This window comes from Rhinolophus sinicus, linkage group LG15 (genome assembly GCF_036562045.2).
Source record: "Rhinolophus sinicus isolate RSC01 linkage group LG15, ASM3656204v1, whole genome shotgun sequence".
Classification (NCBI taxonomy): Eukaryota; Metazoa; Chordata; class Mammalia; order Chiroptera; family Rhinolophidae; genus Rhinolophus; species Rhinolophus sinicus.
In genome coordinates, this window is record NC_133764.1 from 23,079,339 (window position 1) to 23,093,425 (window position 14,087).

The following is a 14,087-nucleotide window of genomic DNA, read 5'->3' on the forward strand; positions in this document are numbered from 1 at the left end:
TTGGTGAAAAGTGGCACCTGCTCAAGATTCTCAAACATGCCACATTGGGTTGAGATTTAGATTCTAGCCTTGAAAATAATTCTAGGCTTTGTGGTTCTCTCAGTACAGCAGGTCAGCACGCCTCATGCTGCCAGTGACAAGGAGCCATCAGATGGCAAATCCCACAGACAGGAGCTTCCACCGTGACTCTGAATAAGAGTCAGGCCCCGAGTCAGCCCAAATTGAAACCCGCAGGGACTCGCTCCCATTTCCTCTTGCATCTCAGGCCCTCCACCTCACCCCAGGCTTCTGGGTCCCAGTGAGAATTACTCTCTGTGCCTGGTGAAATTCCCACTGGAGAGGTGGAGGTGGGGGGTGCACAAGAGAGAGAGAGACAGCCCTCTCCTACCCAGGACCCATCGGTTTGTTACAGAGAGTCCTCACATCACACTCAGACCAACTTTTTTTAAAATTTGTCTCATCTAGTCTGCTTCAGTTTTTCTGTCTATAAAAAACGTGACAGGTTTTAAGCCTCAAAAAGCCAAACCTTTGTTAAGGTCTTTAAGATCCTCCCATGGGAACCAAGAGACTAATGCTTCACACTTACGATTGGGAGAATAGGGATTGTCTATGAGCAAGATCAGTCAAGCTTGGCTTTGGCTAGCTCTGCCATTGTTTATTGCGACACTCACTCTGACTTCTCCCTTTCTTTCCATCTGATGAGTTCTGGGCTTCTTACTCCAAACACATACACATGCTCACAACTATATAAAACACAAATGGAGCTAGCTTCTTTCAAAAGCAATGGCATTTCAAGAAATAAATATAAATGTATTCTTCTGGGATTGTTACTGTAAGTGCTGCCAAAACTCATCTTTGGTATGTATGTTTGGAATATGTGTGCTATTGGCTGTAAATTGTCTTTTATTATTCCATGGCACCTTGTCCAGGGACACACTATAAAACAAGATGTAGCATCTTCAAGTGCTAGCCTGATAAAATTTATATGAAGTATAATAGAAAACAGAAGTTGTTCTGAGCTGTTTTCAAGTTCAATAAATAACTGTAATACTCGGATAAAGATGTTCTTTATTAGGTCACATGGGCCCTAATATATAAGTTATAAGTTACCGATTTAGGGTGGCTTTTGCAATTACAAGTTTCCAGTTGGATTGTTAATCATTGTGAAGAGAAATATTTCTAAACCCTCCTGTGTACCTCCTGCTCATTGCCTGGTTGTCTAGAGGGCTTTTGATTCTGATTCAGTGCAGGCAAGTGACAAGGGGGTGGGTGGTCCCCACTCAGGCCCCTGTCAGGCCTCTTGTATGACGAGAATCCATTTCCAGTAGCCAGTGTAACAACCAAAGACTATCCTTCATGGAAAAGTTTGTTATGGAGATGCCATGAGGAATGAGAGACTATAAGCCATCCTAGTCCCAACCCCAAGGAATGCAGCTGAGACACTGAAGATTGAATTACATTTTCCAGAGTAGGGACTCGCCCTGTAGCTGTACCTTGCAGCAATCTCCCCCCCCCCTTTCCTCTTCTTCTCTCGCTCTCTCCTTCATCCCTCCCCCCCTTTCTCTCTCTCTCTCTCTCTCTCTCTCTCACACACACACACACACACACACACACACACTGACTTTCACTAGGAAATCTTTATGAAGACCAAGTTGGGAAGGTTTCATGGAGTATAGCTGCAGAGGCTTTGAGTTCCTCAACAGTTTTTAAAATTAACATAGCTTGGAGATTAAATACGTACTTCCAGTATAGACCAGCTGTTTCACCAAGATTACCACTGAAAGTTATCCCCGTCCTGTAGCTCTTTTCCAATGAAAGAGAAGGTTAAGGGCTTGTTTAATCACCTCCCTATGCTTGGCGCATATTTTTCATCATCCCCATTACATACCTACTCACTCCCCATCTATACGCCCAATGGTAAGACCTACTGTACCTTCATATGTCATTTGGAACTATGTTTTAATACTCCATAGAAAACTACGGCTCTATTCCAGCAATACCAGCATTTATTAAACCAGTTGCTGAAACTTTCAGGTTTCTACCACCTTTCAGACCATTTTCCTCCATCTTCACCAAAGAGATGCTATATGAGGAACTGAGAAATTTCATTTGGCAACCACAAAAATGTGTGTGCAGGCACACGTGCATATGCTGAGCTGTTGAGTCTAAATGCACAGGCTGCCCTGCTACAACCCTTGGTTTGAATTTATCCTGTGTTGGGAAATAGGAGTGATTCTAAAGGAAGTTTCCCACCGTATTTACAAAAAATTACCATATTCACCAAACCTAGAGAGTCTTACATTTTACTGCTAGAAGAATCAGATTTCCCCCTGCTGTCTGTATTTGTTTCCAGTTTTTACCCCCAATGTTTTGATGTAGGATTGGAAAATAAATGACTAGCTGTCATGTTGACATACATTGGGTTCTTATGTGACTCATTTTTTATCAGGCTAGGAGGAATACCTGTGGGAGTAGTTGCTGTAGAAACCCGAACAGTAGAACTAAGTACCCCAGCCGATCCTGCAAACCTGGATTCTGAAGCCAAGGTAGAGCACCTTGAATCCCCTGTACACCTGTGTTTGGAGCTGTGTGTCCCTTCTGCAGAGACTGTGGATATATTGCAAGCATTGCAAACCACCAGTTTTAGAGGGAAGGGCAGTCAGCAGCCTTGAATGATTTCAGACCAACATATGCTCACTTTTAAGGTGATTCTAAATGGACTGCAAGCTAAATTCTGCCTGAAAAATCAAATAGGCCTTTGCATTGTCTTGTTGATGCTAGAAAACAGTCTACTTGTGTCGGGGCTGTGGTCTTACAGAAAGGCAGCTGACGCAGTGCCCGAAGGCTCTGTGGTCCCAGATGCTCTGATCACACAGATGGAGGAGCTACTACTAGAGTTAATAATGGAGTCTGCCAAAGTGGGAACACCACAGCCCATCTTTTTTAAAAGGATGGATAACATTTCCACACTCTGACAAGATCCAGAAAATGAGGGGTGGGGGAGACCGGGGAGGAAGCTATTCACAAGGTCATATCAGGGGCCTGTTGATTAACCACAGAGCAGAAAAAACTGCACTAAGCACAGAGGTGAGAGGACTTGGAGTCTGTGAGCAATTGGCTGCTTTGAGGAGTGTAGCTGAGCCACTTCAAGTGGCCCTTGGGGGAGCCTAGAACAAGGATCCGGAGACTGCCCTCTTCCATTACAAGCGGTAAGGTTTCCCTCTTTGGACGAAGAGTGGCAGTGTGATCAGGACTTAAAAAGAGGAGTGTTTAAAAAAGTCCAAGATCCAGGATCTTTTGTTTGTTTGTTTGTTTGTTTGTTTGTTTGTTTTCTTCTAAGAACATCTTCAGGATGAACAACAGTTTTTGTTTGTTTAGTTTGATGTTGAGTTTTTAATCAGTCAAACCTCCTTCACCTTGTAGAGACTCCCCCTCAAACTGTGTTGTTAACTGTGTCTCCTCTTTCATTTCCCCCAATAGATCATCCAGCAGGCTGGCCAGGTTTGGTTCCCAGACTCTGCGTTTAAGACCTTTCAGGCCATCAAGGACTTCAAACGGGAAGGGCTGCCTCTGATGGTCTTTGCTAACTGGAGAGGCTTCTCTGGTGGGATGAAAGGTGATTGGCCTGGCTGTGGGCTGGGGGGCCAGAAGGGGAAGGAGGGCTTCTGCTGGGCAGAGCCTGTGGGCATCCGTCCCCCTAGGCTTTTTGGGGATTATGCTCCCTCTGAGATGTCTTCTGAGCTGCCACCTGAATGGGAAAATTCAGTGTGTTTTACAATTCCATGCAAACTCTCAGAACAACCTACTAGTCTTATCCAGGTACACTGCTGTTCTGGGCCAGCTTCCACAGGTGTGTGGTGGTCCTGGGGAGCCCGGTCGTGCTAGTCTCTGACCCTCTTCTCTGGGCATACTTTTTGTTGCTGCTACTCTTTACCACTCTACAATGACCAAGATGGATGCTGAAATTAGCCTTTTCCAGAAGGAAACAAACCAATGCCATACCAGAGGCTGTTCTTTGTGGTGATTTGTGATATGTTTTATTATTATCCAACAACAGCCCTGGGCCTGTGGCTCCAGCATATTAGCCCTTTATTACAAAGGCCCTGCTCCGTGCTGTGGGAATTGCTTAGTGATTAGGCAGCAGTATCACCATTTACTGAGAATCCTCTGTGTGCAGAGCCACTGTGGACAGCTCAGGGGACAGCAAAGGAAACACACTCTGCCTCTTAGAGCAATGACGCTCTCTCCAGTGGCCAGAGATGCATGGCCACACCGAGAACAGCGACTACTTACCAGGAGGGGATGGCTATGCCCATGAGTGTCAGCTTCATTCACGGAGGGGAGAGCTCAGTGTTCTGAAGTAGCAGAATGGGTTCGAGGAGTAGGAGCAGTGGATGCTGCTGGAGTAAATAGAGTGATCAGAGATACGGGCGCATGAACTAGGGAAGGATGAACTCGCACCCAGAATACCTTGGGACAGGAGCATCTCTAGCTCTGAGGGAAGACACTGGAGAAGTTCCCCTTTTATAGATTATCAGCTATGGGCGGAGAGAGATTAGAGCCTTATTTCAACAACTTTCCCTTATCTGGCTAGGAAAAGCCCTATAAGGCCGGGCCTTCCTGGCAAAATGTAAAAGACTAGGGGCAATTTTTTGCTTTTTGAATTCAAAACGGCCCCTTTGCCCATATTTGCTGGAGAGCTACCCACCTTTGTTACTTTTCTTGGGGGAGACTTGACTACACATGCAAATTCATATCTGTATACTTTCTTGGACTATCAAGGTGAGTTGTTTTTGGACAAAGATGATAAACCGGTGGAAATGCCATAAGATATTGAGAATATAGGTTAAACAAGTGAATTCTACACATTTTTATTGGGTTCCTACTTGCAAGGAATTATGCTAGCTACTGCAGACAACACAGAAACAAGTCAGAAACAGACAGTGCCTCAAGGAGCCAAGAAAAATGTCTTAGGAAGGATGATAAACTATAATGTATAAAGTATAAAGAACATACCACAGTGTTCACAAGAGGATGATACTATATTAAATTTTGGTGAGGGGGGCCTGAAACCCCTTTCATGTATATGTATGAGATTCATTTAGCACCAGATTTCACTTGATCCCAAATTCTGAAACCCCTTTCATTTATGTGTATACATGAGGTTCAGTTAGCATCAGATTTCCCTTGATCCCCAATTCCTTGGCTGTAAGATTTACATTAAGACTTAAGAGAGATTTCAGTGCTACCTCTCCTCAGGTACATCTCTTCCAGGGGCCACTGAGTGTTCAATGTTCCTGACACTACTTAGGAGTAAGTCAGCCTGGCTATTTTGTCTAACGAGTCCAGAGTTCAGAAGTTTGCCATGTGCCTCTTGTGGGAAAAGCTTTAATTCTGCTACATATTTTGGCTCAGGCCCAGATTGGCTGCTCTCCCTGTACCAATAAGAACAACAACAATTAAGATTCATTGAGCTCTTTTCACCGGAAACTGTACTAACCATTTTACATGCATTATCTTACATAATCATCACAACAAGCACCTCTGAGGGGTGGGTTATATTATTATCTGCAATTTACATAAATTGAGACTTAGGTTAAGTAAATTTCCCAAGATCATTTAGCTAAAAATGATGGATTTGGGAAAGGAACACAGATCTGTCTGACTTCCTATAGCACAGAGGGCTGGATTTTTAGAGCCTAAGACCAGATCTACTAGAATATTCCTAGAACAGAGTATCTAGGTTCCTGAGAAAGTTATTAACATACCTCCCTCCCCTCTGCTTTGGAGTTGTCCTTGGTTATTGTGACAAGAAACATCAAGAGCTCAGAAATCAGTTATGTTTCTTTATTGTGGTAAAATACACATCACAATGTTTGTCATTTTAACCATGTGTAAGTGTACAATTCAGTGGTATTAAATACATTCACAATGTTGTATAACCATCACCTCTATATATACTCAACTTTTTTATCCATAACATTAAATCTGTGCCCATTAAACTAACCTCCCCCCTTTTCTCCCTGGTCAAAAATTAGTTATTGGCCTGATACAGACCAGGGTCAGTCTGTCTTCTGAATGTTGGTGCTGCTGTTTCTGTTTACACATCACTTAAGACAGAAAAGGCTTTGGGGAAGATAGAGATTGGTGTAAAAGTAGGAGGGGGGGAACTCCAGCTTCGTACTTACATACAGACCTGGATGTTTTCTACATATTATCTCATGTAAAGGGACCTAAGCTGAGAGTCATCCCATATCCCTTGGGGAGATGTTTGCAGTTTTGGTTTCAATACTGGCTGGGGATTATGCAGGGAGGGAAAATAAACAATTATGCCATCCCTCAGTGCACACAAACACACAGCCAGGAGCCGACTGCACTGTGGGTAAAATGACTCCAAAATTGTGTGTAATGAGTAGGAAAAGATTAGAGACAGCTCTTGCTATGCTGAAAATTGACATTAGTGGAGGGAAAAAAAAAAAAACTCTTTACTAGTCGGCCTAGGAGGTCTAATTCGAGCAGTAAAAATATAAATAAATAAATAAAAGCATGTCAAGATGGTATTGGTGCTTTTTTTCCAATGAGCTCTATCTGGCCGGAAGGCTATTCAGCATAATGCAAAATTAAATTATAAAAACTGGCTGAATATTTAGATGGAAGAGCCATTTGGAAGCAGTTTATTTAGACGAACCGGCAATGACCCACAACAGGGAGACATCAAGCGTGAAATTTACTAGAAATTAGCACCAGGGTCCCAGCCTCAGCGTGAATAGCTTGATAGGATGCAAATCCCAGTGATACGAAGCCACCTCACTGATGGTGCTACAGGGTCACTCTCAGTTGGCTTTTCATGTTATACTTATTATTTTTTCCTGGGACAGGTTATAAATAACAATAAAAAAACATTTATGGAAAACTTTAACTGGAATGAAAGTCTATTCTGAAGTCTCCGATTACTTGGATGTTGAAATACAGTGTCAGCCAGCCGTAATGAAGTCATGAGCGAGATTACGTGTATGCCGCTTACGTATGCCTAATGTTTACCTTCAGCTCCTAACAGATAATCTCGCCCCACGCCAGTATGGTCTGTTCCAGTTTTGAGAGTGGGAGGCACTGTGGAAACACCCTAGCACCCTGCTCCCTTGCTTGGTACACGTGGCGGCCACACTTTATCCATGTTGTGTAACAGTGAAGGCCCCAGTGGGCAGGGTTGGTGTCTGGGTGCTGAGAACACACTGGAAAGGCTGTGTGATCACCGTTCAGGCAGATGCTCCTTGCTCAGAATGCTTAGGAAGCTCCCAGCTCCCGCCTCTCCAATGAAGAACCTGTCCGTATTTTCCATTCCCAGTTGTATTTCGCAAGGCCTGAGAATTGGCAGCATGTGCATCGCTTTAAAATTCCCCAGACTGATGTCTAGCCTAAACCCTTGGGAATAGCCCCTCCCCTGCTATTTTTGGCTGTGCTTTTTTTCTGTCTCTTAAATATGGATTTCTGACAAATGTGTGTCAGACTGTTGCCAAGTATTTCAGCCTGCCTTTCAAAATGTGTAGTTTGGAGCAGCTGGTTCAGTATGAGCATGTTGTTTGTAGAGTTTGTTTGAGTATTTATGTTTTAATAGGCTTTGTTGCTTTTGGGGTGTTTCAGTGGTTGGATTGTGGGACTGTTGGTGTTCCAGGTTAGATGGAGGCATTATTTTCAGTCCCCAGCTTGTCAGCTTTAATGAACCTTGATGCTCCTTTTCTCAGTCTTGGGGCCTGAAGATAATTGTGTGGCAGTTCAGATCCAAGCTGGTAGTGTCATCAGTACAATTTCTGACCATACAAAAAATCCAGGCAAAATTTAGAAATGTTCAGACATTTATTCAAGTCTCTTTTCTGGTTTCTGTTTTACTCAGCCTTTGTATCAGGTGCTGGAAAGCAGATCACCTCAGCCTCAAGACCTTTCCTTGCAATAAGAATGATGAGTTAAGAATGAAGTGGTAGAATGTGGACCTTGGAGCCCAAAAGGTCTATGTTTGAGTCTTATTTCTGCCACTCGGTTACTTATTTAAACCTGAGTTTACTCACCTGTAACTTGGATATAAGAACAAGATGATTTTCTGATGATTAAATGATTTATGTGTGTGTATATATGAAGCTGTGCTCGCCGATATGCAGTAAACCAGCTGTGATGATAAAAGGAGGGACCAGGGTCTATTTTACAAAAATGAAAAATGCACACACCCTCGACTTCATCCCAAACTATTTGCATATACTTTGAAGTCAAGTGTGTGTTTTTTAATTAAATAAATGAAAGTACATTTTAGAGTCCCCTTTTTTGGCGGGGGGAGCTGGGTCTGTTAATCATAGATAGTACAAAGACAGATTTTGCATAGATATGTCTTTAACAAACAGGTATGAAGAGACTGGAAACTTTCCCTTCATTTGCCTCTAACACACTCTTCTTTTCCACGTAGGATGACTTTCTTTATGCTGTTTTCTGTTGTTTTACTTCTTTTATCTACGCCTTCTGTTTCTTCTCTGTGCATGATACCACCGAGGGCCACTCCTTTCTATTGTTCTGAGACTGTGCTCTTGGCAGCACTGAAAAATGTACTGCTAATTACACAATTATTTTATTATGTAGCACTGGTTGAAATATCCACTAAAGAATTAATTTAGTTAAAATAATTTGAACTGAGCAATTATTTTCATAACCACAGAATTAGCGTAAAGCGCTTAAAGTCCTTTATTCCCTGCTCTTCATACAGCAGTTGTGTAATTAGCAGTAAATTTTTTTGGTCTTTGCTTTCCTCCCAAAGGAAGAAATGTCTTTGCTCTGATCATATATACAGAGTATGTGACCAAACACATTCCTCATAGAGTAGGGAGTTTTTCCTGGGGCAACCTATGAATTTTTGGAATTTCTGAAGTCTTCACAGATGAATCAGGTTGGGACAATGGAGAAAGGCGCATGCTTTGCAGTAAACTGTGTTCACTGATGGTTTGTCTCTAGAGCCATTTTTACTTTGGAGAAGGTGGCAGTTTAATTTGCCAGTTACTACAATGAAAGCAATTTCTATTTGGTTTGCTCTTAACTTCCTGAAAAATGCTTCTTTGCTTTGGATTTCCAGAATTGATTTATTCCAAATTGAGATCCTCTCTTTGATAGGAAAGTTTGAACTCTGTTGAACCTGTTATTTGGTGTTTAAAAAGGATCCATTGTGGTTCCACTGAAGTACTCATTAAACATCTGAAATCATAAACCTAAAGCTTTAGCAATATTTAGACTTTAGTGAGCTAGGAAATGGGAAGAAGTTCATAAATTGCTGGGAAATAAATAACTGATCCTACTTTCACTTTATTTATGTATCAGGGGTCCCTTTTCTTCAGACTGCGCCTGGCTTTGGGGGACATTCCAAAGTGTACTCATTAGCAAAAAGAAGAGGTGGCTCCGCTTTTTATGTGGCTGTGTGACATTTCCAATAAATATATATGCATTTAATTTTTTCCTCTCACTGAAACCCTGATAAAAATGCAACTGCTAAGGAATTAATTTGGTTTTCTTTCTGGTTGTGTCCTTTCCGAAGTGTGTATGTGCTCATTCATTCATTCAGCAAACACTTATGTTCCAGGCACTGGACAGGACACTGGGGATAAAAGGTGAAAGATGCCATTTTTGAAGGATCCATTTCTATTAGCTGCACATATTAAGAGCTTATCGTACGCTAAGTATCATGAGAAGAATTGAAAAGAGCTTGAATAGTTTCTCCCTTCAGAAAACTTAATGTAGTGAGAGAGATCACATATTGACATGAAAAATACTCCACGTTTGTAGAGCAAGTGTGAATTAATGTGGTGAAACCTGAGTACAGAAATTCAGGGAGGATATAAAATGGGTGTGCCATCCATAGGGCCTGCACACTGAATCTTGGGAAGACAGTGCACTTCTGTTGTGCTTTTGAAGACTCCTTGGAATCTTGAACAGAAAACATGTGGAAATACCAATCCCTTTAGTCTTCAGGGTGGCCAAACAGGACCTGGGGTGGCTGAATCCCCAGACCTGTCACCTCCAGCCACCTCACGGAGGCCCAGTGTGCCATATAGATACTATTTGTTTCCTCCGTGTGCCATGATCTGAACAGTGTTTGGAAGCACTGTTTCGTGATTTCTAATTGGTCTCGTTCTCCGTAGATATGTACGACCAGGTGCTGAAGTTCGGTGCGTACATTGTGGATGGCCTGCGGGAATGCTCTCAGCCTGTGATGGTTTACATTCCTCCCCAGGCCGAGCTGCGGGGCGGCTCATGGGTCGTGATTGATCCCACCATCAACCCCCGGCACATGGAGATGTACGCTGACCGAGAAAGCAGGTAGTACTCCTTCCGTATTCCATTCACTGCCTCTAGGGAGCCTCTAGCGCTGGGTTTCCTCCTGGAGAACATTATAACCAAGAGAACTTTATTTGAATCTGTTCATTCCCAGAGGGCTCCGAGGTCAGAAAAAAATAGACTTTCGAAATAGTGTCCGCTGGCATAAGAAGGAAACTGGGCTGGAGTCAGGCTCTCTCAGTGTGATTCCCCACCCCAGGTTCTTTACCACGAAGTCCTCTATTCCAGGCACCCCCAAACTCAGAGAGATTCTCTCTTCCTATTTGTTCTTCAGATGTCTGTTCACTCTCTCTCTCAGGTATGTGGCAGAGGGAGCTTCAAGCGAGTTGGAGTGGAAGGACTGACTTGTTAGTCTGAAGTTCTAGGGTCTTAACCCAACTCTGCCACTGAGAAGTGAGGTGCTGGGAGCAGTCCTTACTCTCCCCAGGCTGTTGCTCCTTGTGCTCAGAACAAGCTGGGTGGTCTCGGCGGGGCGCCCCAGCACCCACATTCTGTGATTCCAAACCATGGCTTCTCCCTCAGAGTCCAGGGTCTCACTCTGGCATTCTCGGAGGCTTGGAGAGCACCCAAAGAACTGCAAGGAAAAATCCCAGGCTTTTGTTGGGAGGGGACACCTGAAAATTCTTAAGTAAAAAAGATCAAATCTAGCTTCCTTTCAGAATCTGTTTTCAACCCTTTCCAAAGTAAGTTGTTGTTTTTTTTAATTTATTAGGGTGACAACTGTTAGTAAAATTACATAGATTTCAGGCAAAGTAAGTTTTACACCATATTTCCTTGACATTTTCCATGCCAATTCCTACATCCAATCGTTTTATGAGCGTGCCTGTGTTTCTCTTTTCCCCAAAAATTCAGAGCCCTACTTCAAAAGCTGCTTGTCAAATCACTAAGCTTATGTTCTGCACTAAAGAACTTTTTGTTTTTAAGTCCTAACCTAGCCCCTGATTTGATACCAGATCAGAGACAATTCCTCTGGAAAAATTGTCCTCTGGACAATTCCTCCTTTGGAACAATACTGGTTATAAATCCCCCTCTGTCACTTGTTAGATGTGAACAAAAGTCTCTTAACTTCCTGTACCTTCATTAGCTTATCTGTAAAATGGGGATATTAGTACCTTAGCTCATCATGGATGTGGGCTGGGCATAGGGTTGTTGTGAAGATTTCTGTGTAAGTACTTAGAACAGTGCCACGCACATAGCATTAGCTGTAACTTTTTAAAAAAATGTAAACGTTTATGGAGAAGAAAGGTGTTTCGGGTAAGTTCCTGATAGTAGAACATCATTCGTAAGCACCAGAAGTAACCTGAGACCCCTCGCTCGGTTGTTTCTGGAGCAGTAGGCAGAACATTACTGCTTGGCCCGGCCTCGCGTGTCTGTGTCCTGCCAGCCGGCCGACAGCCGTGGGTGGTACTGATGAGCATCGGCCCCTCATGGTACAGCCCAGGAGCTGGAGGGGGTTCCCCTGCCACTGCGCCTGCATCATATTTTGTTTTTGCTGGAAAATAATGTGACTCCTGTTACCTTTATCAGCTGTAGGTGGTAGAATCTGTATTCCTCTCCCTTTGAGATAGAAGTAGACTGGTGTGGTAATGAGAATGCCTTTAATTGCTTTTTGCCAGGCCCTTCTCATGCCTCACTTAGACACTTCTCTGGTGCCTGCTCCTCCCCCTGGGGTTACTTCTGTGAGCCATGGGTGGGCAAAACCATAATGAAGCTATTTCCTGGTCCACAAATTGTAACTGGCCTCATTCCGTTGTCACCTGCCTTTAAAGTGCCTCTGTGTCTGTTTTGTTATGTTTTCTTTTCTTTCTCTCTTTGATCCAGGGGATCAATTCTGGAGCCAGAAGGGACAGTAGAAATCAAATTCCGCAAAAAGGATCTGGTGAAAACCATGCGTAGGGTGGACCCGGTCTACATCTACTTGGCTGAGCGATTGGGTATGTCTGCTTGTCCTCCTGGCAAATCAATGAGCCATTCAGCTGGTTTGTAATGAGTGCATTCTAGGCCAGGGGAGGAGGCACTGAAGCATTTGATCAAATTCATGATAATCTTTATTTACTGTCCTCTGTATGGTAAGAACCCTGGTAGAATGAAACAGTGTGTGTAATAGGAGGGTAAGTGGGCCCTAAAAAAGCTCAAGTCACCCGATTTTTCTCCTATTTCCCTATAGTTTAAATAACCCATCTTTCTAGGCTTGTGGATGACCTTGTATGGAATAATTAGCCAGAAGTTGCTTTTGGGGGCAGGCTAATCAGGCAGAGAATATGCCAGACTTAAATGTCTTCTTTGGAAAAACCTGCCTCATTTTTGAGGGATGTGACATTCCGTGTCATGGGATACGGAAGCTGGAGACCTTCCCAGGCGGAGTTCTGGGGCCATCCTGAGCTAGAGAAATGGAAGCAAAGATTGTGCACTGTGTGCTTCTGAACAGGCTGTGGCAGCAAGAGTGCCGGGAGCCTTTGCGCTTGATGCTTCCAGCCATGGCTCTGTTGCTCAATTTGTTTCTGGAGCTTTTGGAAGTCGCTTGCAGTCGGAACATAGGACAAAACCGTGAGAGTCCTGTGTTGAGTCCAGAGTCTGAATGAGTTTCAGCTTCTTTCAAAACACTGATTTTCTGCCCAGGTCTCCCATTGAGCCCCTTGCTGTGTTGGTAAAGATAATTGCTTGAGGTTCTTTTGTTTGTTGGTTTTAGTTTTTTTCCAGCAAAGCAGAGATTCTCGTGAAAAGGTGGTGAAACTCAGTGAACGGAAGGCATAAAGAAGAGATGCTAACTCATTTATGTTCCAAATGGTAATTTAACTAATAAACTACCCTTTGTGGACTCTTGATGTCTTCACCACCTAGAGACACAGAAACTTCTGAGAGTATACATCCTGGCCTTTGGAGTCCTGAGCCAGATTGCTTGCCATGCACAGTGACTTGGGTTACAATAAGCCCTGTTTGTGTCCCATGGTTTGCCATTAGGCAACAACCACCAATAACTCTAACCCACTGCAGCCTGATTCCTTTATGGGAAATGCACACATACAACAAGAAATTGGCAAAGTTGTTTCTAAAATCTATTGCCACCCAGAGTTATCGAGGTGGTTTTTTTTCTTTCTTCTCCAAACAGGATAATTACTTCTGACCAACCCCATACACTTTAATTAAAGTAACTGCAGTTCAAGAGCAAGTTACTCACAACTGTACACAGAGAAAGCTCTAAAAGCTTCAGCCACTGATAAGCATCTCACTTAGATGGCTCATAATTGCTCCCAGCATCCGGCCGATCGTTGCTGCTGTTTTTACCACTAATTCTGTACAAAGGCAACAGTACCACAATTGCAGGACACAGCAAATTGCATAATTTTCGTCTTTTTTTTTTTCCTTTTTTTCTTTTCTTTTTTTTTTTTTTTCCCCTCTTTTGCTGGTTTTCTTTCTGGCCAATTTAAAATTTGTCAAAGTCGGTCTTCTTCTGGATCACTGCCCTTTGATATTTCGCGCACTCCATTTGCCACAAACAAGCCGCAGGGCCGCAGTTCATGCTGACTCTAGCAGAAGCAGAGAGAGCTCCATTTATCTTACACTGCCTGCTGAATTCCTACTCATTAACTGGGGGTTCACTGCCTCTTTTTAACCCCCCAATGGCTGTTACATCCCTTCAGAGTAACTGGGTGGTAGGAAGAGGGACCCTCTCTGACTTCTGTTTGCAAAACAACTGGATGGTGAGGGTTGTGGGCCTGAAG

At 43.3% G+C, this 14,087-nt stretch overlaps 1 protein-coding gene across 17 annotated transcripts in view; it reads left to right on the forward strand.

The window, feature by feature from the left end:
- ACACA (acetyl-CoA carboxylase alpha) overlaps positions 1-14,087 on the forward strand; it is a 268,765-nt gene that overhangs the window by 231,153 nt on the left and 23,525 nt on the right. For all 17 annotated transcript variants that reach the window (XM_019732514.2, XM_074320146.1, XM_019732521.2 and 14 more), the window contains 4 exons: positions 2,450-2,546; positions 3,481-3,616; positions 10,170-10,347; positions 12,187-12,299. In XM_019732514.2, coding sequence (XP_019588073.2) covers positions 2,450-2,546; positions 3,481-3,616; positions 10,170-10,347; positions 12,187-12,299 — 524 coding nt within the window. The remainder of the gene's footprint in view (positions 1-2,449; positions 2,547-3,480; positions 3,617-10,169; positions 10,348-12,186; positions 12,300-14,087) is intronic.